At 32.6% G+C, this 27,595-nt stretch overlaps 1 protein-coding gene across 1 annotated transcript in view; it reads left to right on the forward strand.

Moving 5' to 3' along the window:
- The first annotated feature begins 509 nt into the window (after positions 1-509).
- Positions 510-27,595, forward strand: part of LOC106717317 (alpha-2Da adrenergic receptor) — a 174,237-nt gene continuing 147,151 nt past the window's right edge. Inside the window, exon 1 of the mRNA XM_014511163.2 lies at positions 510-1,085. Within this exon, the coding sequence (XP_014366649.2) occupies positions 543-1,085 (543 nt within the window). The 5' untranslated portion in view covers positions 510-542. The remainder of the gene's footprint in view (positions 1,086-27,595) is intronic.

A 27,595-nucleotide genomic window follows, 5' to 3' on the forward strand; every position in this document is an offset into this window, starting at 1 on the left:
CAGATTCTCTGACAGGAGAAAGGACAGAGTAACACGATGACGTCACGATACTGCTCCTACCATTGTATAAAGTGACGATTCGATCGGTTTTTGTTTAATACGCTTTACTAGTTATTAGTAGTTTGCTTCTTTGTATGTTGCCAGTGGGAACACGAGTGATTAAGGTATTATTAATTTGCGCGTATAATAATTTCTCGTCTAGTCGTGATTTATTTAAAATTCGGAAGCAATATTAGGTAAGATAGTATAGTCGAGGTTACATTTTTCTATCTGTAAATATCATAGATTTTAAAATTTTATCCGTTTTAAAAAAAGTTTTACAGTAGTATTGTATAAATTTGATACTCAATACGCTAAGATATAGTTTTTTTATTTCGGATATGATCTTGGTAAAATATAAATCTTGATTTTGACCTTCGAAATTAATTCCGTTCCTATTCGCAATACTCCTTTATACTAATTGGGGCCAAAACTAAAATTTCACTGTCTCTAAACAATAATATATAGTTAAAATTGAATAGAAATATAATCAATTAGTTAAAATGGTTCCAAATACAACATTGTACGCTTCGAGGACAACTATGAGTACTCATGTGAACGGAACATTGGGCTTCAATACGTCATTTCTTGTGCCGACATATATAAGTCAAGAAGAATTCTTTGCGCTGCAGATGACGAACACATCTGACGCAAACACGACTACAAACGATACGATAATAAACCAATTGATATTAGAGACTTGGTACCCAAGTGGTTATTCACCAGCTCATATAATAATAGCATCTGTGGTTGTGACAGTGTTAATGATTATGGTGGTGGTTGGTAATATGTTGGTAATCATCGCGATAGTGACAGAAAAAGCGTTAAAGAACATACAAAATTGGTTCATAGCGTCATTAGCTGTGTCAGACTTCTTCCTAGGGCTTGTGATAATGCCGTTCTCTTTAGCTAATGAGCTGATGGGTTACTGGATTTTCGGTTTCTGGTGGTGTGAGATACATTCCGCGATGGATGTGCTGTTGTGTACCGCCTCTATTATGAATCTGTGCCTCATATCGTTGGACCGCTATTGGAGTATAACTCAGGTGAGTCAAACTTACTAATCAGAAATTATAAAGCGCATAAAACTTTAAATTGTTCAAGATGTCAGAAATTATTAAGGTGATTTTTTTTGGAAATACACCAGAAACCAAGGGTAAATTCATAATATTGAAATTAGAAAATTTATTATCATCATCAGCTCACTATTTCGTCTAGTCTAGCCTACCCTAAGTCAGTGGTGACTAGGCCATAGTCAACATGGTCTAGTGCGGGTTTACTTCACATATATCTTTGAATTTCTTCTCAGATATGTGCAGGTTACATCATAATTTTTTCCTTTACCATAAAAACGTCGGATAAATGTATACACGTGTGTAAAAATCCAGGACCTGCCTTAAAATTGGAATTAACTTGGCATAATTAAATAAACGGGCGCGATAATAAATTTCAAAATTAAAGGGTAAAGATTGAATTAAATGTTCTGATAAATAATTTAACTCGTCTGAATTATAATTATAAAGTAAATTATAAACACCAAAACTAATTTATCAGAATCATAAACATTGCACATTAAGAAACATTAAATATGATATTTGATTTAATTTGTCAACCTTTAATAGCAATTAATAATAGCTTTAATAATTGTAGAGCGTCGGTTGCTCAGTGGTTAAGTAATTGACTTGCAATTTTCAGGTCCTGGGTTCGAATCTCGCCATGTATCAATGTGGTTTACAATTTTCGGTTTACATACGTACATTTATCCGACATTCTTACGGTGAAGGAAAACATCGTGACGCAACCTGCATACTTCTGCGAAGAAATTCAAAGATATGTGTAAAATCAACCAATCCGCTCTTGGTCAACGTGGTTGACTAAGGCCTAGATACTCCTAACTTAGAGTAGGCTCCGAGTCCCTCATTGAGCTGATGATGGGTTTGAATCCCGCCATGTACCAATGTGTTTTTCAATTTATCCGACGTTCATACAATGCAACCTGCACATATCGGAGAACTTTTTACTAATTATGTCATAATATATTTAAATACAAAACTAGTGTTTTTTCAACCACACTATATCATTATTTCCAAAAGTTGGTTCAATTGATTTCAATTTTATTTACTACAGTCATCTAAAAAGTAACAAAGTACACAAAAGATGTTCAATCGGCACCGACTAGTTTCAAACCCCCGACGGGTGACGGCACCGACTCGTTTCGGTCCCCCGACGGGTGACGGCACCGACTAGTTTCGGACCTACGGAAAGCCGTTCTTAATTAATTTATTGTTATATAATATAAATTACATTTTCAATTTATTTTGTGCTCTGCATCTAACTTTATTGAAATTATTTAATGATCCGTTTGGTCTCGTCGCCTTTACTTTGGAGCGCTTTGAAATTCTTAGATTGATATAATTGTTTTATGAATGTTGTAATCAAATTATTTTAATATAGGTTATTAAAAAGTTAATGTACTTGTAAAAGTGAATTTCGTATAACAATTTCTTATCAAAATTAAATTGATATAATGAATGATATTTATTTATTCCTTTTTATAATATACTAATGGTCGCCAGCGGCTCAGTCCGCGCGGATTAAAATTAATTATACTCGTAGTCAGGACAGTTTGACTTCGACTTTGACGTGGGTTAGGTGACAATATTGACAAGGGGAGAAAACCATAAGAGTGAAAATGTTTAATGAATTTAAATTAAATGACCAGCACTAAAATTAGAATACTTGTTAAAAATAATACTTAATTCGTAGCCTATGTGTGACTATATTCTATATCTATGTTAAAGTTCAGAGAGATATATTTAGCAGTTCCAGAGATACCTTCTAACAATTTCAACCATCCATCTAAACATTCGCATTTATAATATTAATCAGATCGCAAAATGTTATTCCAGTAAGTTATGATACATTTAATTTCTGAAAATATAATTTAAAACAAAAAAATAATTTTTGAATTAACTACTATTAGAGTAAATACCCTAATTACGGTCCACTAAAGATAAAAACAAAACACTACGAATAAATGGTATGTCATAAAAATATTACACCAATTTCATTTGAAAAACCAATTTGTAATGTTTTAAAACACCTAACGTAGTGTATCTTGTACCAGGCCGACAGAATGACATGGTGATGCCTGTTATGAAAATTTAGTGCTGTTGTACGGATAAAATAACGGTTCATACGATCCTGCAGTATTTTTTTTATTTATTAACAATACGCTGTTAAAAAATTTTATGACTAACAATCGCCCTCGATTTCGTCCGCCAGGAATTAAAAAAAACTTTATAAGTAGCCTATGTATTCTTCCAGACTATGTTCAACATCTGTGCCAAGTTTCATCATGATCCGTTGAGCCGTTCCGGAGATACCTTCAAACAAACATCCATCCATCTTAACATTCGCATTTATAATATTAGTATGACATACGAGTACAACGGTTTTTGTTCTGTGAGATGCATTTTTACATTTAATTAGCAAAATAGATGACTGCAATAATTAATCAGCGATGAAGTTAAAGTTGATGATTTTCTTCATAAATTTATTTATTTATTTTATTTATGAATCCACATTGACAAGTAATAAATGGCGTATGGTAACAAGATTCTATTTAAGTTCTTACAATCTGTAATCTCATGAAAACTACCATGAGATTAGTAACCATCCCTAAATCAAAAAATCAAAATTCTGCTCAGTAGCAAGAAAGTAGCAGCAATAAAAAAACACCACATTCCAGTGTATTTTTTGTAATTACAAACTGTTGTAGTTGCATCTTAAACGTATCTTTATTCCGTTTTTTAAACAGAATAAAAGGGTTATCAAATCACTCTTTTCATTCTTGTTTTACATTATATAATCATGTTGTGTACACACACATTGGTTTATAACCTAGTTTCTTGAACTTAATTTATGTTATTTTTTAAATATGTAATGGTTTTAAACTGTATTGTGTACCTATTAAAATAAATAAATATGTTTCCATAGAAGTATATCGACAGTTTAAAATAACAGTGATAAATTGTATTCGAAATATAGCTATAGTTTATTTCACAAAATATCAAGAACACTACTTCGATTTCCTTTTTCAATCACAACATTTAATCTTTAAGTGAACAATAAGCTAGAGATTTGCTTTAGAAAGTTGCGAATACGAGAGCACAATAGACCTAACATCTGCAGTGCCAGTATCAATACTGTTCTGATTGATTTTATTTTCTTTTCTGCTAACGTTTACTCGTAGTTACTGCATTTCGAAATCGAAAACCCTTGAATGGTTTGTATTGCAAATTGATTGTTATTTATTGTAAGAATTTCTTTTATATTACGGTTCAAATAAAAATGTGTATATTGTGACGTCAGATATTTTATAACAATACTAGTTGTCGCCCGCGACTCCATCCGCGCAGAATTAAAAAAAAAACTCAATAAGTAGCCTATTTTTATACTTCCAGAATATTTTGTACATTTGTGCTAAATTTCATCTAGATACGTTGAGCCATTCCGAAGATACCTTCAAACAAACATCCATTCATCTGTCCATCTAAACATTTTCATTTATAATATTAGTAACTAGCTTTTACCCGCGACTCCGTCCGCGCGGAATAAAAAAAAAAGAAAACGGGGTAAAAATTATCCTATGTCCTATTCCTGGTTCTAAGCTACCTGCCCACCAATTTTCAGTCAAATCGATTCAGCCGTTCTTGAGTTATAAATGGCGTAACTAACACAACTTTCTTTTATATATATAGATATAGATTTATTTAATTCAAATCTTAGTCTGTGAGTTTCTAAAGACTTTAGATCAACGTGAACATTCCTATTTCAAACCAATATTCCAATCATTTCGTTTTATCGTATACCTTTTGTTTAAAATTAAAACGATTTCAAATTTTGGAATATGCAGCAACAATATACAAAGGCAACGAGCAGGCGCGAAAGAAAATTAACCCAACCGGGATAAATATGACACCTGTCAACTCGATACAACGCTTTTCGTGTACAAAAATGCCGTAAATTGTAATTTTCCTCGCTATTAATGTTTGGAATATATTTTTACGTTGACTTTTAATTTATATACGATACGAGGGTTGCCTGCGTAAGATGTTTTTTTTAAACATAAATATAAAGTTTAATTTTCTGTCTATCTTCTCCTCTGTTAAGTTCACATATTATCCTAGTGACGTGTTCTTTTTGGAGGGTAAGAAAGGAAAGTGGATTATAATTCCATTTCTGGTACACACATTCATCAGAACAAATGATGAATTACTACGTACTAGATCCTTTTTTGATATTAAAGTTACATTTTCTTTCTATTCTCTCCTCAGTTAAGTCCATATTCTGTCGTAGTAACGTATCCACACACCAACAGACCAAACGTGGAATAACTTCGCACTTGATGCATGTCTTTTGTATGGTTATTATAGATCAGCCGACGATACCATTCAGGCAATTAACATGATGTTGAGGAGTCTAGTAAATCTTAATTAATAAGTTTAAAAATGCCTATAAATTAGTAATTTTTTGAAGGCGAAGGTAAAGCTCTTAATGCAAATTGCTGCTAGTTTATGCAGCGGGAGATTCGCAAACGCTTTCAGATTGAAAAAGTAAATTTAATGTCACGTGGTAGACGACGATAAGCGAATATGAGAAAATTGGATATTATTCAAAATTGTAAAGGGTAAAACTAGGGTAATGTCCGCCTTAGTGGCCTTAGTCTGGGTATATTTCGATAAGTTATTAAATATCTATTTTTAAATATTTTTTTTTATCTCGAAAGTAATGTAAAAGACACATTCGATTTAAATTAAGTTTGAATACTTGACTTTACTTTCAATATGTGATGAAAAATATTTTATGTTTACTTTTTCAAATAATAAATTTTTCGTATAACTGTCATAACCAGTCTTATGATTGCTTTATTAGAATTTTTTTTTTACATTTAAAATTATATTTAAAATTCGTATATTTAATTCTAATTTAAAATGTGGTTTCACTTTGTAAAATAATTACAACTAGCTTTTATAATAAACATAATGTACTACACTGAATGTTGTATTCATATTTGTACGTCTTATGCCGGGTTGCTGAAGTTATCACATATTTTTTCATTACCTTGTTATTCATTAGTAATAACTATCTGTATTACTTTAGTTGAGTTTCTGTGCATACGAATCGTTCAATAGTTTAGAGCCGATAAGTACTTCCGATCTTCGTCAAGTAACGTAGTTCGGAAGCCGAATTTAGAATCGAATCAAAGAACTATCGAATGGTTAAAAAGGACTTCAGAAATCGGGCATTACATGTTGTTAGAGACTACAAACACGCACTCTGTGTACAACCACTAATATGTAGATGAGTGATGTGACTTCATATTTGCTTGAATTATTTAACTTACAAACTCGTCAAAGCATTATTTATCTTAGTCACAAGTTAGAAGGCATATTTTTGTATGTGTAGGATTTTTGTTGGTATTTTGTTCAGACATTTTTAAATAGTTTAACGTGGGTAAAAAAACTTATTCCTAGTACAAGTTTAGACATATTTAATTCAACAACTAATTCTGTCAGACAGACTTTTTATCGTAAGTTTTTGATTAATAATAATTTTTTATCTATCATTATTAAGTTGAATCGAGTTGTTTTTATTATAATTTTGTTCTCTTAGACTTCAGGTGTTTCTTTTTTTTTTGTTTTTCAGTTTTAGTCAAGGCTTTTACACACGTAATTTATACGTAATTGCCTGCCTTTTTACTAATTACTATTATATATACATACTTACTTTTTACTAATTACTATTATATATATACTATTATATGTACATTTAGAAATGGCTGCAGTCTTCTTACAAATAAATTTCTAGGTCGTAGCATTAACGTAGCACATATGTAGCATCTACGTAGCTAATTCGTAGCAATACGTAGCCATTGTTTAGTATTAGATGAAGTGCTTGCTTACTTATTTTTAATGTTATTGAAATTTTTGCACGGAAAATAAATTAAGGAAAAACATTAGTAATTCCGGTATATTTAATGAAATGTACTTTACATTTATTAGCATGAAATACTTTATTGATGATATTCTGTTACTTAGTGTTTGTTCGTGAGCACGAATACTAAATTAGTTGCTAATGGAGCTGAGTAAGTGAAGCTTCTTATGAAAGGAAAATGTGCAGAAAGAAATACTGAGTTGCTTCACTTAATGTCTTTTAATGATCACTTAATTAGAAGAAAATTATTCACTATGACTAACACTTGGCTGGTGATAGTAACACTACACTTTTGATATTTGTTTATTTATTTGTTGAATTGCTACGTAAATTAAAAAAAAAAAACTAAACGTTTTAAGTATGTCCCCACCATGATACCTTTACTTTCTTTATTTATGGAGGCAGCTCGTTGACATATCGGTGAAGGCATTTCAAAATGAGTACGACCTTCAGAGATGAAAAGCACTAAGACGATATAATTGTTATCTTGTAGAGGAAGGAAAAGCACGAGCGGTAAATTAGGATATAATAAAAGAAAGAATTAAAATTAAATAGAAAATCTTACTAATATTATAAATGCGAATGTTTAGATGGATTTGTTTGAAGGTACCTCCGTAACCGCTCAACTGATCTTAATGAAATTTGGCACAGATGTAGAAGGTAGTGAAAGAACACATAGGCTACTTATTACGTTTTTTAAGCCCGCGCGGACGGAGTCGCACGCGACAGCTAGTAGTTGAATAAAAATGTGAAAAGAAACAATCAGCACTCACTGGCAGGAATATACATTTACAACTAATACATTTTCGATTAATAAAAAAGAAAAAATAAAATGTTCTAAATTTGAAAATATAGTATAAACAAAGAGGTCCGTTTATATCAGCAACACATATATTATTCCTAACAATTCAATCCAGTTATTTAGGAATACTAAGTTAATAAAAATAGAATTTTGTTAAAGAGGTAAGTAACAATAATTTGTTTCGACACATATTGATGTTGACATCAAATATGAAGGGAAAATAAAAAAACTATATTTCACAAGGATAGAAACCATTTATAACGGACGAGAATATAAAAAAATGAGCCGTCAAAAGCAATTTCCTTTTGTGATCTCGTTTTATTGAACGATTCATTTGTATAATAGAGTTATAAAAATAATTTAATTAAAGTATTTAATTTATAAATGTAATGTAAACCCTTAAAATTTATTTCTGCTTCCGTCGCCGCCTTTGGAAACCTTTGCTTCCGCTAGGAATGCATTAAGTGCAATCTGTGTCAAAATACTCTATTAGGGTTTAAGTCGGGGATTCCCAAAGTGGTCGATATCGAACTTAAAGTATTGCTAATTCTCACTCTGTCTTCTTCTATTGACCTGAGTCGTAATGAAAAATAATAATAATAATATTTGATCTTAAAAGTAGATAATTTGGCCATAGTCTGAGGTAACAGGAAAAGGGGTCACTTGTCCAAAATAATTTGGGGATCATTGGTTTAAACAAACCAAATGAATTAATGATATAGCGGACATTTGAAACATTTTTATATAAACACTTAACATAATTGTCATTTGTACAAACGTTAGTAGGAAACAAATTTCACTTGACGTTGGGGTGTGTTACCTTATTATAGCAAGTCGTGGAAAGCAGTTTTGTATTTTTTTATATTACAAGGTGGCAAACGAACAAGCGGCTACATGAAGAACTATTTGGAACGATTCCTGCCGCCGAGTTTCGTCATCGGACGACCCGACAGACCGCCAGGTACCATCCATACCATCTGGATGGCTGGCATTCCACAACAGTGCGATTCTCGCGAAATTTCTTGCCGCGCACGGCCGCGTTGTGGAATGGTCTGTCCTCGGCGGTATTGTCAAACCAGTACGACTTAGGGTCCTTCAAGAAGCGAGCGTATCACCATCTCAAAGGCCGGCAACGCATTTGCGATTCCTCTGGTATTGCAGATGTCCATGGGCGTCGATGAACACCTTGGTGTTCCCGCTGCTCGTTTGCCCCCTTTTCTTATAAAAAAAAAATGAATTCGCTAAAAGGGCGAAGCGACCGCTGCCCATAGACATTTGCAATTACAGATGCGTTCCTACCCTCAATTGACGAAGGGGGAGACGCACAAAAAGAGAATATTTAACCTTCCTATGCATCTCCTCCATCAGTATTATTGCGTATCATCGCGTTTACTCTAAATGGTCGATCTCTATATTATCTGAACTCCATTGAACATCTGTATTACAACAATATTGCCAACCCGCTCATTCTCTTTAAATAAAACAGTGATAGCGACAGTGTTACATAAAACGTTCAATTGATGTATCTTTGTTGTACAAATATGCTGATTACTAAATTAACGAATGTATCATCAACAAAACTAATAATCGAGTTAATGCCGCGAATTTGAAATGCATAACGTCGACAATATTGACGTTATTCAATGGATACTTTTTGGATGCCAAATTATTCGTTGGTTTAATTTAGAATGGAAATTAATCATAAAATAGCAGCCAAAATCAATTAACTCAAACCATATTTGTTTATCCACGTTATTGTGAATCCATTTCCTTCAAATTAAGTCGATCTAAATTACTCCGATCGACACAATTACAGTCGCTAAGACCGCTCACGGTGGGTTTCTGATGTTTTGTTATCTTTCTTTTGTTAAAGATGACGATATGTTTTATGTAGAAATTTTGGTATAGGATCATCACTAGTTTTCAGTACTTAATTGTTTATTTACTAACAGAGTCTTGAATTGTTATTTAAACAAAAATGAGCAGTAAGGATTTGTTTAAGTAACATTGAAATGACTACGTGCGACAGTCATAGTTACATTTTATAAACGAAAGTTTTTTTACTGCCAAGTCTAAGAAAAACGTTGTTCGCGATAAAAAGTTTGGAAAATAAGAAAAGATTATGTGCTAAGAATGTCTCTGAGGCCAAACAACTACAATCGTCTAAGCAAAGCGTAAAGTAGCCGTAATCCGATAATGGTATAGAAAATTCACAGCAAACATTTCGCTCTTGACTTTACATTATTTTTGAAACTATTTAAGTAAGAAAGAAACGGGAGTCGAGTTAATGTTGAAAAACTTTTCTTATAAGGAAAGGATGGGAAGGAGAGGTGATTTTACTGGGAGGAGATGCATTGGAAGGTTATATATTCTCTTTTTGTACGTTTCCTCCTTCGTCGATTGAGGGTAGGCAACGCATCTGCAATTGTGAATGTCTATGGGTTGCGGTCGCTTCGCCATTTCGGCGAATTCATGTGGCCGCTTGCTCGTTTGCCACCTTGTTATATAAAAAAAAAAATAGTAAATTGATTTTATTATTTCGAGTGGAATAACTTATTTAAGAAGACGGTAAATTTCTTATAATCTCTGTAATTTAATTTAGTAATTGAACTTTGACAGAAAACCAATAAAATTAGTATTGCAATGGTAAGAAATATAATATATTTATTATCACAGACGATTGAGTTATTAGAAGGTTACAGTAACTTAAAATAATGTAACTCCACTTTTCAGATAAGTTACAACTGAAGCAAAGTGTACCCTTAGGAGTATTTTAGTTAGTTAATAGCTTTAAGTTGTAACAAAGTTAAAGTTAAGAATTTCTATAAACCTCATGGAATTAAAAATCTTATAGTCATTGTAAAACAGTTAGGTATTGATAATAAATAATAAAACAACAGATGAAATATTAGTTTGAAAAATAAAAAATAAACAAAAAACTTGAGAGGTGTCAAGCGACACCCGGATGGAACGAAGTTCCTTTCGATTAATTAGTGAAGGAACCAATGTTTATTCTATGAATAAAAAACTTGAGTCTTCACAAGAAGTACATTTTATTTCTATGAATTTTCGTTATATATTGTCACGTCGTTGCCATGGTGAAGTAGCGCTCATTCGTCGTTAACATACTTACTATAGCAAAAAGTGTCGTGACAACTTTTCGTAAGAATTTTTTCCGTCTAGCTCCCTTTCACAACGCGCGATAAGGAACTTCGTTCAAAAAAATTGTTTATATATTTTTGTGACATTTATAAACTAGATGGCGTTGTTATAAAAATGTTAAACAGAATTACTAGACGTGAACTGTATAGAATTGCTCCTTGAAAATTTTAGCGACTTTTCTCACGACGATCTTGAACAAACAGGTTACGACTATCTTTTGAGATGACAGGTACTAGTAGAAATGTCGGCGACACGCGCTGTGTACGAATGTCTATAGCAATATGTTGTGTAATTCGCTTAGCGACTACAATCGCCGACATTTCGAAGATTTAAGTTGCCTAATATACTTTGGGTCGTAATGAAACACGTGTCCTTACTTAATTCAAATATAAAATTAAATAAAATCTCTTAAGAAGTTGAAGTAGCGATGAAATTTACTTTCTATCCTTGGATTATAGATGCCCCTCCGTATTCCGAAACGCTTTACACAACAACTGAAGCGAATGGAAAGGGAATTACTTTGAGTGCACTGACACGTGACTGGAATAGCTTGCAGTCCGCTACTACTTTACGTGTTTTTGTCAAAATTTCTTTAAATCCATTATCATGGGATGAATGGTCTTTATCACTTTAATGTATAACAAAATTAAGTAAGATTTAAAAAAAAGAAAAAGAATTTTGTTTTACCATTATTCGAAAATAAAAAGTTCGACTTGAACTTGTGACTTTGAAATATTAACCGATTAAAAAATAGGGTTTGAACAAAACGTATTTTCGTAATGTTTTCGAATTTAAAAATTGTGCTAAGCTATAAATTATCAACAGTAAAATATCTGTTTTAATTCTAATATTTTATTTCTATTTGATATAACTGTATTGTGGAATAAATTATATAAGACGAATAAATGCACAGATAAACTTGTCCAAAGAATAACAATGATTTGTACAAAAATACATTGCAATTAATTCTACTAAGATGGAAATCTGAGACAGTACAAGCTACCTAATTCCCTTGAGCATTTTATCTGGTGTAAGACTAAATCTGCAGCACTCAAACAATTTACGTCCGTGTACAGACAACCTTTGTAGTTGAAACTTTATTCACATTTAATAAATTGAAAACTTAAACAATTTATCTTTCACATGTAGTCGAGGAAATTTATTTCCTACCTATTTCGATGATCTGTCATTTCATTAGATACAAAAGGTAAACATGTTTAATTATAAAACAATATATATTAAAACGCTTTGAAGAAAATTTAGACTTTAATTATGTATGTAAAATTATTTAAATTAGAATTTCGGTGTGAAATATAGAGAAAAAAATACAAGTACATACTTAGTAATAATGTAGTAATAGTAAGTGGTAATCTCCGGAAAGACTACATCCTTTTTAACCTGCGCTGTCGAAGTCGCGGGCGACCGTTAGTGTTTTAATACATGTCTTACATTTGTAATCAACTGTTATGGTGATCGTAAATGGGAAGCGAATTTATTTCTTTAACTGATCCTTTAATTTACAGTCTAATCGTTTTCCTTAAGACGATTTTTCTAACTTGGATGAATTATGTTTTTGAAATCTCAGTGGCTTCGTTCGTTGGGAGATTTATTATTGACTTTAAGGTTCCCGACATTTACAAATTATTCTCCTTTCTTAGCCCTTTACAATTCTTATTTAATACTAGCTTTCGCCCGCAACTCCGTCCGCGCGAAGTTAAAGAAAACCTAATTGGTAGCCTATGTGTTCTTCCAGACTATGTTCTACATCTATTGTAAATTTCAGCGAGATCCATGCAACCGTTCTGGACATATTATCAAACAAACAAATATCCATCCATTCATATAAACATTCGCATTTATAATTAGTAAGATTATTGATTTATTCTTTAGATGATTTTTGAATATTAAAAAAAAAAACTGCTATAGTTATATAATAACGCTACAAAAAAACCGAATCCGCGAAAAATACAGCCTGTTGGCATAAATAAACATTTTCAATTATTTTACCAATGAAAATCAATGTACGGGTACCTTTTTCATGTTCCTTTTAGTCACTTACAGACCTCATGTAGTTGTTTAAGTTTTTTTTTTTAATTCCGCGCGGATAGAGTCGCAGGCTATAGCTAGTTAGATAATAATTTAAACGCTCAAAAACATAAATATAGCTCATAAACATAGCAATTCAGTGTTATGGAAATCGCGGTTTTGAATATGAAATTCAAAATTTGTCGTACATTGTCCGTTTGGTGTGGGCATGTGTATCCGGGTCGCGTATTTTAGCAGTAATGAATTGCGCGCATTGCGAACTTAACAGTATAACTAACATTACAAATTCAAATTAGACCAACAATTGGATTTGGGATATCTATATCTATATATGTAAAAGAAAGTTGTGTTAGTTACACCATTTATAACTCAAGAACGGCTGAATCGATTTGACTGAAAATTGGTGGGCAGGTAGCTTAGAACCAGGAAAAGGACATAGGATAATTTTTACCCCGTTTTCTATTTTTTATTCCGCGCGGACGGAGTCGCAGGTAAAAGCTAGTATATTATAATGTACAATTTCATTAGTCTATAACTTGGTCTTTAACATGTGAGATAACGACAAATATAAATGATCGGTCGATGTAATAAACTGTGGTGCGGGGATTCAGTTGTCGAGTAACACGCGGTAAGAAAAAGCAAGCTCTATCACCCAACGTATACGGGCGCTAACGACTTACGAAAACTTTTCTCACATGCAACTATGGCAGGCATCATAGGAGATCAATCGTGGACACTAACGACTAATGAAATTGCGCCCCAAAGCGAATTTTAATACAAAAAACAACATTATAATATAAGATATAGATACAGTCAAAACCGTTTATAGCGACATCGTTTAGAACAACATACCGGTTAAATTGACCAAAATCAAAGGTCCTGGCTGAATGTTATTACATATCTTTCCTATTAATACCTGTCACCGGTTGTTACAACTATCGGTTTTTACGACTCAATATGAGTAGTCCCTTCGATGTCGTTATAACAGATTTTGACTGTATTTAAAATCAGAAAAAATATGAATATAATCGTCAATTACAGTTTCTATTTTGTTTCATGCGTGAAAAAAAAAACATAAATGTTTGTTTCATGTTTTTTTTTCGTATCACAGTTGCTTGATAAATGTTACAACATTCTCATTGTTTGCAAATACTTTTCACATTACCTACGCGGCGAGAACGAACTCGGAAATACATACAAAATGTCAAAGCTGAATAAAAGCCACTGTTGTTGATATCAAAAACGATGGAATAAATGTTTACAATATTTTGTATACATTTCTGAGAATTGCATAATACATTATAGTGAGTTTTCACAACTGAATAACTGAGAAACAGGTCTCTGTTACCCGCGTGTTTTTTAATCTAAATTTAAAGTTAACTGGCCAGTATGGTATCTTTAAAAATTATATCCAAACTCCTTGACTACCAAAGAGGTCGAATATCGAAGTTTTACGGAACAGCTGTATCAATTTAAAAACATTTGACTACAGTATTCAAGCATCCTAATCTATTAAGACTAGGTAGGATAATCGTAAAAAAGTTGAAGGTTCCAGTAATGAGCTCGGTTGATGAGGAAATTTATCATCAGAAGAGAAAGCGGCTCCGTTAATTGATGTTGATTAATGTTCTACCTTTAAGATTAAACTTTTTGCTGAGGCAGAAAAAAAACTTTGAAGCGATTAAAGGAAATGAAATTTATGGTACACTAATGATATCGATGTTTTCATTTATGTTAACTTTTACGCATTAAAATAATAATTTGTAACCGTGACTTTCCCCTGACAAAAAAGCTGTACAACACAATATTCTTATGTATACATTTTTAAAGATAATAAGAAAGATAAATGTGTGTTCGTCTAGGTGTTAACTTTATTTAAATTAAAATGTTGGCTTAACTATAACCCTTATGACATTAAGAGTAGATTTCCTTTTTTTATTTATTAATTTTTTTTTTTCTTAAATAAGTTTAATTTAATATAATATAAATTACATAACATTATTATGTAAAAACTATAAATAATATGTTAAAACTACTAAACTAAACTATATACTTATACTAAACTAAAAATAAAACTAAATTATGTAAAAAATCGACCCCAAATCGCTGCGCTCGCAGGGTAAGGTGCCCAAGAGACTGGCGGCATTTCCCCGTTGAATGGCCTTTTTGGAATTTTTTTAACCTCTGTAGTTTTTTAAATTTTGTATCTTGGCTAAACATCTAATTTTGAAACCTGTCTTACGACCCAATACTGATGAGATTTACGAAACTATTTTCATTCATTTTTTTTATTAAAAAAGCTATTTGAAGAAGATATATAAATAGCGTTGACGTAGTCAAAAGGGAGACGTTTTAAATATTTTCAACAAAAGAGAAACATTCGTAAACGTCGAAGAAATTTCGAAGTCATTAATAAACCTCTCTTCGGGCCAAAGCCTCTCGGATTTCAAATATAATTCAGTTCTGACTTAAAGAAAAATTGTCTTGAATAAGGTGAGTAGGTGAGGCGTAATGGAAGCTTTGCCGCGCGTTGATATTTTAAAAATGGAACGCCATTGCTTGATTCCATTATGTTATATAACAATGGAAACGAAAGTAATACAGATTTTTATTAACTAAAAAAGATAACTTCAAAAAAGAAAATTTAAGGCACTTCGTACGCAAAGCAATGTTCTTCAAACTTCGATGATTTTAGTCGCTAAGTGATAAGAATTACAATGTTGTAGAGTTTCGTAAATAGGCACACGTCGCCAACATTTTGTTCTTTTGTCTTAAAAGCCAGTCGCTCGCCACCTGTTTGTCTAGACCAGTGATTCTTAACCTTTTTTTTTGTTGCGGCACATATTTAACGATTATAAAGTTTGGCGGCACACAAAAGTGCCGCGGCACAGTGGTTGAGAATCACTGGTCTGGACCGTCGTGAGATAAGTCACTGCGATTTTCAAGATGGTGGACCAAATCTATACAGCTGACATTGTGTTATGAAATTTGGTATAGATATAGAAAACTAATCTGGAAGAACACATAGGCTACTTAAGATCCTAGAAAAGTGTACGGTTCCCTTGGGATATATTTGATTTACTTATTTAGTCAATAACTCGGCAACAGTTCAACACATCTTATTGAAATTTGGCACACATATACAACATAGTCTCGAGTAACATGAGATTATCAACTTTTTTTTAATTTCTGCTCCGAAAAGTCGGGGGCAAAAGCTAGTTTTAAAGTAAACAAACAACTTAAATTAGGTTTAAAGAACTGGGATAACAAAATATTTGTAAAACAAGCAAGAACATTTCTGTTCATTAAAGTTTCTCGTTACAATTAATTTTGTAAACAATATGAAGTGTATTTAACGATGTTTAATATTCCGTGCACAAAGCTTTTGTTTCTTTTGTCTTAGAATCCGTCTCGGGAATTAAAAGTAGCGTGAGCAAAAAAAAAAAGTTTAATAAAACTTGAATCGTAATCAAATTATCTTATCACTGTTTTGTTACATTTCTTTCTGTAATATCAGCTTATTTCATATGATCTATAAAAAGGTATTGTGAAATATTTTATAGTAAAAGATATAAATACCCTTCCCACTTGAAATCAAAATGTCACCGAGTGGTATGTATCTGTCATACAGTGGGTAGGAAATTAACTTCCCTGACTCTCGAAACGGTTAGTCTCGGAATACAAATTACAGAAGGTATATAATCTTAGTAGTTGGAACTAAATCGCTCTCTGTAATTAGACTGGTAACCTGGTGGACCGCAGTAACACAATGTTCCGACGGACAGACTACAAGGTATTAAAGGATTTGCCTTCTGAAATGAATGGCTTTAGATTCCGTACAGTGATGGAATTTATTTACAACGGTTATATCATATAATTCGGTGTCCTTAAAGATAACAGTCTACATACCTAATGTTTTACACTTCCAAAATATTATAATTTAACTAAAAACAATTGAAATCTTACTAATATTATAAATGCGAATGTTTAGATGTATGGATGGATGGATGTTTGATATTAGATATCTCCAGTACAGCTAATTAAGTTTTTAATTTTAATTCCGCGAGGGTGGAGTCGCAGGCGACAGCTAGTATTAAATAAAGTGGAAAAAACCATGAATAAATGGTTAAAAAGCTTACCTGATGTTGCCTCCCAGCTTTTTATTAGAAGTTTCTCTGATTTTTAGCCTCCCAAAACTAATTCTTACAAGGTTCAACTGATTTTGGTTCAAGTTTTTTTAACGATTTTTATGACCTTTTTTACCAAATTAATAATATAATGAGATTTTTTACTTTGTCCTGATGTTATAAAATACAGCTAATGTTGTGACGTCATCAAATATTACTTAAGCTTGTCGTTACGATCAAAAATGTTAAATACGCAGATTAAAATATTCACAGTAACAAATGGAAAGCGATTGGAAAATTGTTCCGTTCTGATATTAGGCTAAGAGGACAATTGATCCGTTGAAAAAGGGAATGCCCTCAGCGACGCTCCGAGGTGTTAACTCAAACTGGAGAAATTAAATTTCAAACTTTGACTATTACGAAATGGACTATGCAAAATTGTATTAAATAAATTATGCCATTTTTACCGGCAAATAAAGATGGCAATCGCACATGTAAACATGTTGAAAGTAACGAATACTGACACAAAAATAAAACACACTAAACGAGCCCAGAAGCAAGAAGGTGTAGAACCATTGTTCATTTTTATTTAACAAAGGGAATGCATGCGCTTGACAGATCCTGTAATTATTAGTCAAAGTATCGAAGTAATGCGAAAATTTAATTCTAACAAAAATTTTCAAAGGGAACAGAGATCGACATTATATCGGGTACGATACCGTTGAATTATTCTATTATTATGGTTACAGTGTGATTTAATAGACGCTTTTATGTTTTATTCTTTTTAATATTTCTCTTCGGTTTCTCTACCGGTTTTATAAAACACTGTCATCCCTTTTGTTCTGTTTTAAAGAACAGAGATGATATTTATGTAATTGTTACCGCTGAGGAGTCTTCATCTTTTTATATGAATAAAATCGATGATTTAAAATTGTACTTTTAAAATGTACGTCTGGTCGAACGATTTGATTACATTGGCTCATTCCCAGCTGTTTGAATTATTGTCGCGTTGCTTTTGTGAAATATTGTTTTAGGGCCAGTAAGAATATGTGAGACTAATGAGGGTCGTTATAAAAACTTGGTCGTGTGCCCATTTTCTTTTCACTTCCGCAGTAATAACTTCGTTTTGAAGTCGAATGAATTCCGAATTCAATTGTTTTCCATTTTTTGATGATAATATTTTGCACGTAATTTTTTCAACGAATTAATTAATTGGCTTTCCTTTTTTTCTATTTCTTTTCTTACTTTCCCTTTTTATACAAATGTCTGATAATACTGTAGAGTCACTTACCCATAGAATTGTTTACTGATTGTTAATTTATTTCTTAAAGATTTCAATACTTTTGGAAATTATTAGGCTTTGTCTCACGTTTTTTTCGTAATTATCTGATTTTAAAGCTGTATTTTTGAATAAATTTGCAAACTCTGAATGATATGTTCCCGCAATATATTCCAATTAGAAGGCATAGTGTAAGGATATCTATGTGATATATTTTCATGGGAATATACATTTTCGATGAATTTATAGCCAACATTACAAACATCACGCCCACTGTATTATAGCCTTTGATTTATGCTCTAACACTATTGTGTGTACCATGATTAACGACCTACTGTTGATATCAAGTGACGATCTGCAATGTACTCAACTGACTCAATGATTTTATTGTGGACAGATCTAAACAACTGAGCCAATTTTAATTTGTGAGGTGTGAAATTTGACTTCTATTAATTCCCTGAACGAATAGTGTATTCGTTGTTAAGTGATTATTTAACCAAAGACATAAAGCCAATAAGAAAGTTAAAAGTAAAATAAAAAAATATATTGAGCAATGTAATGGCCCACCTTTAATCAAGGGAGAAAGGGACGCACAGAAAGAGGATATTTGCCCTTCCCATGCGTCCCCTCTTCCGCCAAATCCACTTCCCCTTCCCATCCTTTCCTTATAAGAAAAGGGTGGGAAGGGAAAGAGGACTAAAATTATCCCTCCAGCACGACACTCATCAGACGAAACGCTGAATTGTTTTCACACGTCTTCTGTGTGGTCATGGTATTGCACTGGTCGACGCGGCCCATTCGTGCAATAAACAAATATTGTTGTTGCGGGATCTACTGATATTAAATGTTAAGGTATAATTGTAAAGTAAATACATGTATGTATTTTTTTATACAAATTTTGGAAAAAGTTTTAACAGAACATACTATAAAATTAGCTTTTGATGTAACAAAAATTGGACATCTAAAGATGTAAGATGGATTGATAGATGAATCGACATTTTTTGAGATTTCATTTCAGATTGCTGTGACTTACACAAGCCAGGGATTGCTCGTAAATCTTATAAAAAACGTTCTTTGATTTGAACACATCTATATCTATTAAAGTAAAATAAACGGATCCAAAATTCTGTTTAATTATTAATCTAATATATAAAATTCTCGTGTCACAGTTTTCGTTCCCGTACTCCTCCGAAACGGCTTGACCGATTCTCATGAAATTTTGTGAGCATATTCAGTAGGTCTAAGAATCGGCCAACATCTATTTTTCATACGCCCCCCCATTTAGTTTTTTTTAATTGCGCGCGGACGGAGTCGCGGGCGTCAGCTATTTTTCTTATGAAATCTTATCCTAATAGTCAATTAAAAACATGATCTGATTTAATACAAGTAAATATTATAATAGACTAGCATAGATTCCAAAGAAAAATGGATACAAAAGTACTGCCACAAATATAATGGAATACCAATACGGATTCGTATTATTCGCCTCAAAACATATGTCCATACCAGTTGATTGATCACAACGATGTGTGTCCGACAAAATGCACAGAGATTTATTATGTACGTTCTACTATTTCTATACAGAAATGTATCTCAACAAATATCACATTAGTGTCGGTTCAGGGGTTAAGCACTTGATTTGCAATCTACTGGATCTGGGTTCGAATCCCGCCATGTACCAACGTGTTTTTAGATTTATATATGTACATTTATCCGACGTTCTTTTTTTTATATTACATGGTGGCAAACGAGCAAGCGGCCACAGGAATTCGCCGAAATGGCGAAGCCACTGCTGCCCATAGACATTCGCAATTGCGGATGCGTTGCCTACCCTCAATCGATGAAGGAGGAGACGCACAAAAAGAGAATATAATAATATTTAACCTTCCAATGCATCTCCTCCTCCATCAAATCCACCTCCCCTTCCCATCCTTTCTCTATAAGAAAAGGGTGGGAAGGGAAAGAGGACTAAAATTAGGCCTCCGGCACCACACTCATCAGACGACATGCGGAATTACATCCACTTCACGCCAGTTTTCTGTGTGGTCGCGATTCCGTCCGCGCGTAATTAAAAAAATATTATATAGAATTCTATGTGCTCTTCCGGACTATGTTCTACATCCATGCCCAATTTTATCTAGATCCGTTGAATCTTTATGGACGTACCTCCTATAAATCAGCCATACATTCATACATTCGCATTTATAATATTAGAAAGAGTAAGTATTAGATAAATGGCGTTGCATTATGCAATCTGTAACATTTTTTTCAACTTTATAGGCGTAAAGGTATAGTTGACCCAATTTAATAGGTCACATTTGACGTCTATCTGTTATAGCGTCGTAGGGAGGTGAGCTTCTAGAAAATATCGATTTAAGTGAATGAATCGATACCGACTTCAAACATATGAGAATCGAATTTACTTATTGTGAAAAATCGATGTTTTATGCTCTTTTAAAAAACATAATAGTCATACTAATATTATAAATGCGAATGTTTAAATGGATGTTTGTTTAAAGGTATCTCAGGAACGGCTAAACGGATCTTTATGAAATTTGGCATATTTGTAGATCATAGTCTAAATGAACACATAGACTACTTTTTAAGTTTTTTAATTCCGAGCAGAAGGAGTCGCGGGCGACGGCTAGTGTAATAATATTTTTCTCAAAAGCTGTTACTTCTACATTTTTCCAGTTCACGTTCCTTTATTTTACAAATAGAATACACGAAGCAAACAATTTTAAATTCTTCGACAATTTTTATCTCTCTCTATTGTTTTATTTTTCAAAAGACAAAAGATTCAAGAAACAATATAAAATTATTGTACTTTTTTATGCAAACATTAAAATATGATAATTCCTTAAATTGTTTTGCTTCAGTAAACTCAATACTCATGTACGAGTATACGTCTCTTATAAATACGAGTAAGCGAGTATCAATGCAGAATCAATTCGTGCGCATGGAAGCTTCTCAAAGAGATTGGGGACGAGCTCCTCACTTGCACCTTCACACTGCATACACTCACCGAATGGATGATGTTATGCAATATAAAATTTCAGTAGGAATTGATTTTATAATTTGTAGACTTAACAAAGTCGAGAATCGATTGAATGGTGTTATGCAAAAATAATCCCTCGTCAAACGAGCAAACGGTGGCTTGAATTCGCCAAAATAGCGAGGCGACCATTGCCCATAGACATCCGCAAATGACGATGCGTTGCCTACCTTTAATCAACTGAGAAGGGGACGCACACAAAGAGGACATTTCTCCTTCCCATAAGTCTCCTCTTCCGTCAAATCCACTTCCCCTTCTCATCCTTTCCTGATCAGAAAAGGGTGGAAAGGGAAAGAGGATTAAAATTATGCCTCCGTCACCACACTCAGACGAAACGCGGAATTGCTTCCATTTAACGCCTGTCTTCGGTCGATCCGGCCCATTTGTGCACACAACAAGTATTGTAAAAAGTAAGTAAGTCGATGTTTCGCAAGAAAATAATGTGAAAAGAACTTTATGATTCGCTACTAGCATCTCATAAGGATGAAAACACAATCAAAGTCCTATCAGAAGTAACGGATGCCACATGTGGTCGGCCATGATGGATTACAGGATCTATCAATGTCACATTAAGTTATAACGTTGGTAATAATGTTTTAAGCGAATATAAGTCAGTTACCTTCTAATATTTCGATAGATTTTGGAACGAAGTTCCTTATCGCGCGTTGTGAAAGGGGGCTAGACGGAAAAAATTCTTACGAAGAGTTGTCACGACACTTTTTGCTATAGTAAGTACGTTAACGACGAATGAGCGCTACTTCACCATGGCAACGACGTGACAATATATAACGAAAATTCAAAGACATAAAATGTACTTCTTGTGAAGACTTAAGTTCTTTTATTCATAGAATAAACACTGGTTCCTTCACTAATTAATAGAAAGGAACTTCGTTCCATCTGGGTATCCCTTGACACCTCTCAAGTTTTTTTTTTTATATTTGTTGACATTTAATTTTGGCCCATTGCCTTTTCCCACCTTCTTCTTGGATAGAAGGATGGGAAAACTCCGACAGCACACCAATCATAATTCACGTCTGTCTTCAGTGTAGTCGTATTTCACCGGGCGTGTTAACCAATTCGTATAACAAACTAAAAAATTTAAAGTCTTTAAAATAATAGACATGGCAAAATTTCATTATCATCAACAGCCTTAAACTGTCCACTGTTAGGCAAAGGCCTTTCCCAATGTCTTCTACAGTACGCGGTCCTCTGCATTTAACAACTTCCCGCCCGTGGCAAAATTTAGTTGAGTGAAATTAACGAAATATCTAATCAATTATAATCTGTTTGTGAGAATTTAATTTTCTATAATGAATCTAGTATTGAATATTCTATAATGACAGAAACATTTGTCAGAACTGTCAAGAACTATAAAGAGTCTTGTCATTTGCTGCGACAGGTGAGATGTTAGATTTAATGAAATAGTCGAATACAATTGTATTTATGTACAAAACTTATTATAACTTATATTGATCGTCTGGACAACGACCTGGTTTTTGAGTGATGTTTTTTATAATAGACAAGGAATGGCATTCGCCATAAATATATTTCTTTTCATTTCATCATCGGCTCACTATATCACTGAGGAGCTCAGAGCCTACCTCAAGTTACGGGTGACTAGGCCATAGTCAACCACGCTGGCCAAGTGCGAGTTGGTTGATTTCACACATAACATTGAATTTCTTCTCAGATGTTTTTCTTCATCGTAAGAACGTCGGATAAATGTACATATGTAAATCAAAAAACACATTGGTACATGGCGGGATTCGAACCTGGGATCTGCATATTGCAAATCAAGTGCTTAACCCCTGAGACACCGACGCTCATAAATATATAGTACAGCTGAATACTAAGTTATAGAGAAGCTATAAGTTACAAGCTATGGCCAAGCAAGGCTACAGTGAAATAAATGAAGCCCTAAAATTTACAAACTTTTATGATTAACATTTAAGTTATTTATTCATATCCAATAACTTTTTTTATTATTAAACAACATGTTTATTTCATTTCATTTCCAAATTAAATGTAATTTCTGATTCGAGCGCAATGTTGAAAATTAAGCCAAATTCCTTTAAGAATAATCTGTGGCACTCAAGTTGGCACGTATGTAATAAATATAAGGCGAGGCATATATTTCATGTTGATTCGATTTAGCTGCGGAGAAACGCAAAGGATAACCGAATACGTCCCTGGAAATCTACATTTCGCTTACGAATCAATTTCATTTCATTTTCTCATAAGTATTTTATGTAAACGGTAAATAAATTTTATTGTATTAGTTACATATTTGAGAAAACGTTTTGCAAAACATGTTTAGTACTTTTAAGAGAAAGATATGTGGTCCTAGCACGAATATTTTTGTGACAATAGCCTTCGTATCGTCAAAGTTAATTACAATATAAAAATTAGAATGAGATTTATCACAATTATTCTTAATAGGTACGCTGATTTGCTTACGTAATAGGTACCAAGACATTTCGATATAATACCTAATCATGTGCTGAACAAAAAAATAAGTAATTATTTTAATACCAAATATAAAAAACAGATTCTTCTCCAAGACTTTTTCATGTTCATTTTTTCCATTAAAAAAATTAGGAGTGAAATTTAATAACATTTCACAATGGTCAATAACTGTGACCTTTACCTTGTCAGTTACATTTTGTTATTCGAAAAGACAAGAGTCTTTAACTTTAATCAGTTCTTCGTTAAAGTTCTTAATCGTGACTTAGTGAAATTATTCAATGGGAAGACTTAAATTTTCATCCCTTATAAACTGTCCGTTGACGTAGCAGCTTAAGAACTTGATTTCAGTTTAAGCCGACCTTTATTCTATTGTATAACGTTGTATATAAGCAAGACTAGCGACGTATGAGACTTGGATGCTTATATAACGGCTACATATATAGAAATCTAATACATAAGTTATTATTATTACGTGAAGTATATTAAAAGAATGAAATATGTCAGCTTTTTTACTTTATCCTCGATCATAATTCTACAATTTAAATTTGTAATTTACTGTAACATTTATTGATTTTATGGTCCATTGAACAGGAATTAAATCAAACTAATATTATAAATGCGAATGTTTAGATGGATGGATATTTGTTTTAAGGTATCTTCGGAACAGTTAAACGGATTTTATTGAAATTTCGCATAGATGTAGAACATAGTCTGTAAGAACACATAATAGACGTGGATGGAGTCTAGTACGTTATAAAAATTTGTTCCAAAAATTCAGAGTACTTTATAAAAATAGAACAGAACTCTTATCTTGGCTGATATTAAAAAGAGTAATGAGTTGATTATTTGTTTGTTTACGTTTTCAATAAGCTAAGAAATTACTGAACTAATTCTTAAAATTATTTCATGGTTATGAAGCTACACTATCCCCGGGCGACGTTCCGGGTGACGACTATCCTGCGCAGACAAAGTCGAGGGCAACTGCTAGTTATAACTAATCTAACATTACAAAGTAATCTATAGACTGTTTTAAAAACCAATTAAATTAGTACAAATACCTTAATTCCTTGGTATTATAAGTGGGACGTATAGCATAAGATAATGCTTTCACGTAAACGCTTTAGAAAATTAACTTCTGAGCTCTCCATTCTAAATACACTTGAGTAATATAATCTGAGGATATGATATACACTCGAGTAGCGAGCTACTGCTTGTGATCGTAACAAAGCATTTCTGAGGCACAACGTTGCAGGATCAAACTGCTTTAGGGAGGGCGCGGGATAAGACATAAGCTGAAGCGATTTCTTTATATTTAATGGAAGTAATTAAAGTGTCTGAAATTGGCACATTTATTAAAAAGTTTTTTTTACTATTATTTTAATAGTGTTATTTAAGATAAAAGAGCTAATTCAAAATTTATTTTAACATTCTACGACGCGTGATAATGCATATGCTATTTAAGCTAGTTTTTTCAGAATTCTTTGTCTAAGTAAAAACGTATTTTGTTCTTTTTTAATGCGCTAGTTTCTCTCGATTCTCAAAAATCACTTAAAAATCATCATCACTCATCTATTTAAAACAAAAAATCTATCTATATATATAAAAGAAAGTTGTGTTAGTTACACCATTTATAACTCAAGAACGGCTGAATCGATTTGACTGAAAATTGGTGGGCAGGTAGCTTAAAACCAGGAAACGGACATAGGATAATTTTTACCCCGTTTTCTATTTTTTATTCCACGCGGACGGAGTCGCGGGCAAAAGCTAGTATGTATTATTAATTATAAAAAACAATGTTATTTAATCAAGAATTTATAAAAAATTATATAGAATACAAACATTAGAATTTAGAATAAACCAATTGAGTGTCAACTAATGAAAAACCTTTTACTAAATATTTTCTTTCCATGGGTACAATTTAAAATTCAAATCGCGGATTCTCTTAACTTTCGCCGCGTACCAGAATGTTTGAGTCCGCTGATATTGCGCTGCCGGCCGTAATCCTCCGCTAGACGGCAATCGGCTAATGTATGCAGACACCCGTAGGTGAGCAATCAAATATACTGGCATATATTAAATAAAGGATTAAAAAATAATTTCGTCGCTGTATCCATTCTACAAAGAGAGGTGTCAACAATGTTTGTCTAAAGATTCGCAAGAAGGTTATATTTCTCTTGTCTTCCTTATCTCGTGTCGGGGTTTTTTTTATCGTACTTTGAGATCTATTCTGTTAGTTAAATAGAAGGTCTCAGAATATCTCTTTCATTGCTTTGTCCTTAAGAAACTTTCTTAAACATGTAAGTACTGGGACATCAAAGGACTGTGTCTTGAGCTCTTGTAGTAATTATTAAATACTAGCTGTCGTCCGTGACTTCGTCGGCGAGGAATTGAAAATAAACTTAATAAGTAGCCTATGTGTTTTTCCAGACTATGTTTTACATCTGTGCCAAATTTCAGCGAGATCCGTTGAGCCGTTCCGGAGATACCTTTAAATCTATCCATCCATAAAAACTTACGCATTTATAATATTAGTAAGATAATAATATTAATTTTATTTCGATTTGTTACTCATTTTCTAAGTGCAAAGTTTCTGGGTATATTATTCAACGTTATAACACGTAAAAAGTGAGTCAAAATAGTACTTTATTAAATTACATACGAGCATCATAGTCGGCAAGAAGAAAGCTTTGAACACCGAACATTCTCTAGATCATAAATTATTTATATACACATCATAAATTTTACGAGGTTGCCAGGAACGTTATACCTTTACGTAATAGATGAGTTTTATGATCTATTATTTCTTCAATTTCTTTTTTTTTCTTTCAACATTTTTGTTATTCTCTAGAATTTAAAACTAAAAAAATCACTTTAGTTTTTAATTAATCTTTTAACTAAAGATTATTTCATTTTTTTATCATCAGCCAGTGTGAAGCCACTGGATAAGCCTTCTCCAATGCCTTCCGAATTATGTGATCTTCAGCTTTTTTTATTATTTTACAGCAAAATTTTAAGAAATCTATTATTACTTTTGCCATTTATCTTTTCATCATCATCGTCATAATCAGTCTGAATTCGTTCACTGCTGCATTTATCATTTAATCTGTCTAATTATTTGATAAAGAGGAAGGCTCATGCAACATTTAAGGTTAAACAATAAATGTTGTCTTACAATAGCTGTGGAATCAATCATTACCTCAATTCGTGGGATTTCCTTTATATTGAATACAATCCAATAATTTAGCCCCCGCAAATAATATACCGACCGGAGCTTCAGTATTCAATCGTTACAAAGCATTTCTGAGGCCGAACGTCTGTGGGATCAAAACGCTCAACAAATACCACAATATAAGACAAAAGCATAAGCGATTTTAAGAAAGAAAATTTATTCCTTTTACACTTATAAAGAAGAGATTTAATTAAACGAAATATTTTGAAAAATAATTTTGATATGTTCGAAAGCCACTGCCAAGAAGAAATAAAAAAAAATTAAATTAACTGTAATAAAAGTTAATTCGGTATTTAAAATTCAGTAATAAATCTTATCTAATATATAAAATTCTCGTGTCACAGTTTTCGTTGCCATACTCCTCCGAAACGGCTTAACCGATTCTCATGAA

This window comes from Papilio machaon, chromosome 24 (genome assembly GCF_912999745.1).
Source record: "Papilio machaon chromosome 24, ilPapMach1.1, whole genome shotgun sequence".
NCBI lineage: Eukaryota > Metazoa > Arthropoda > Insecta > Lepidoptera > Papilionidae > Papilio > Papilio machaon.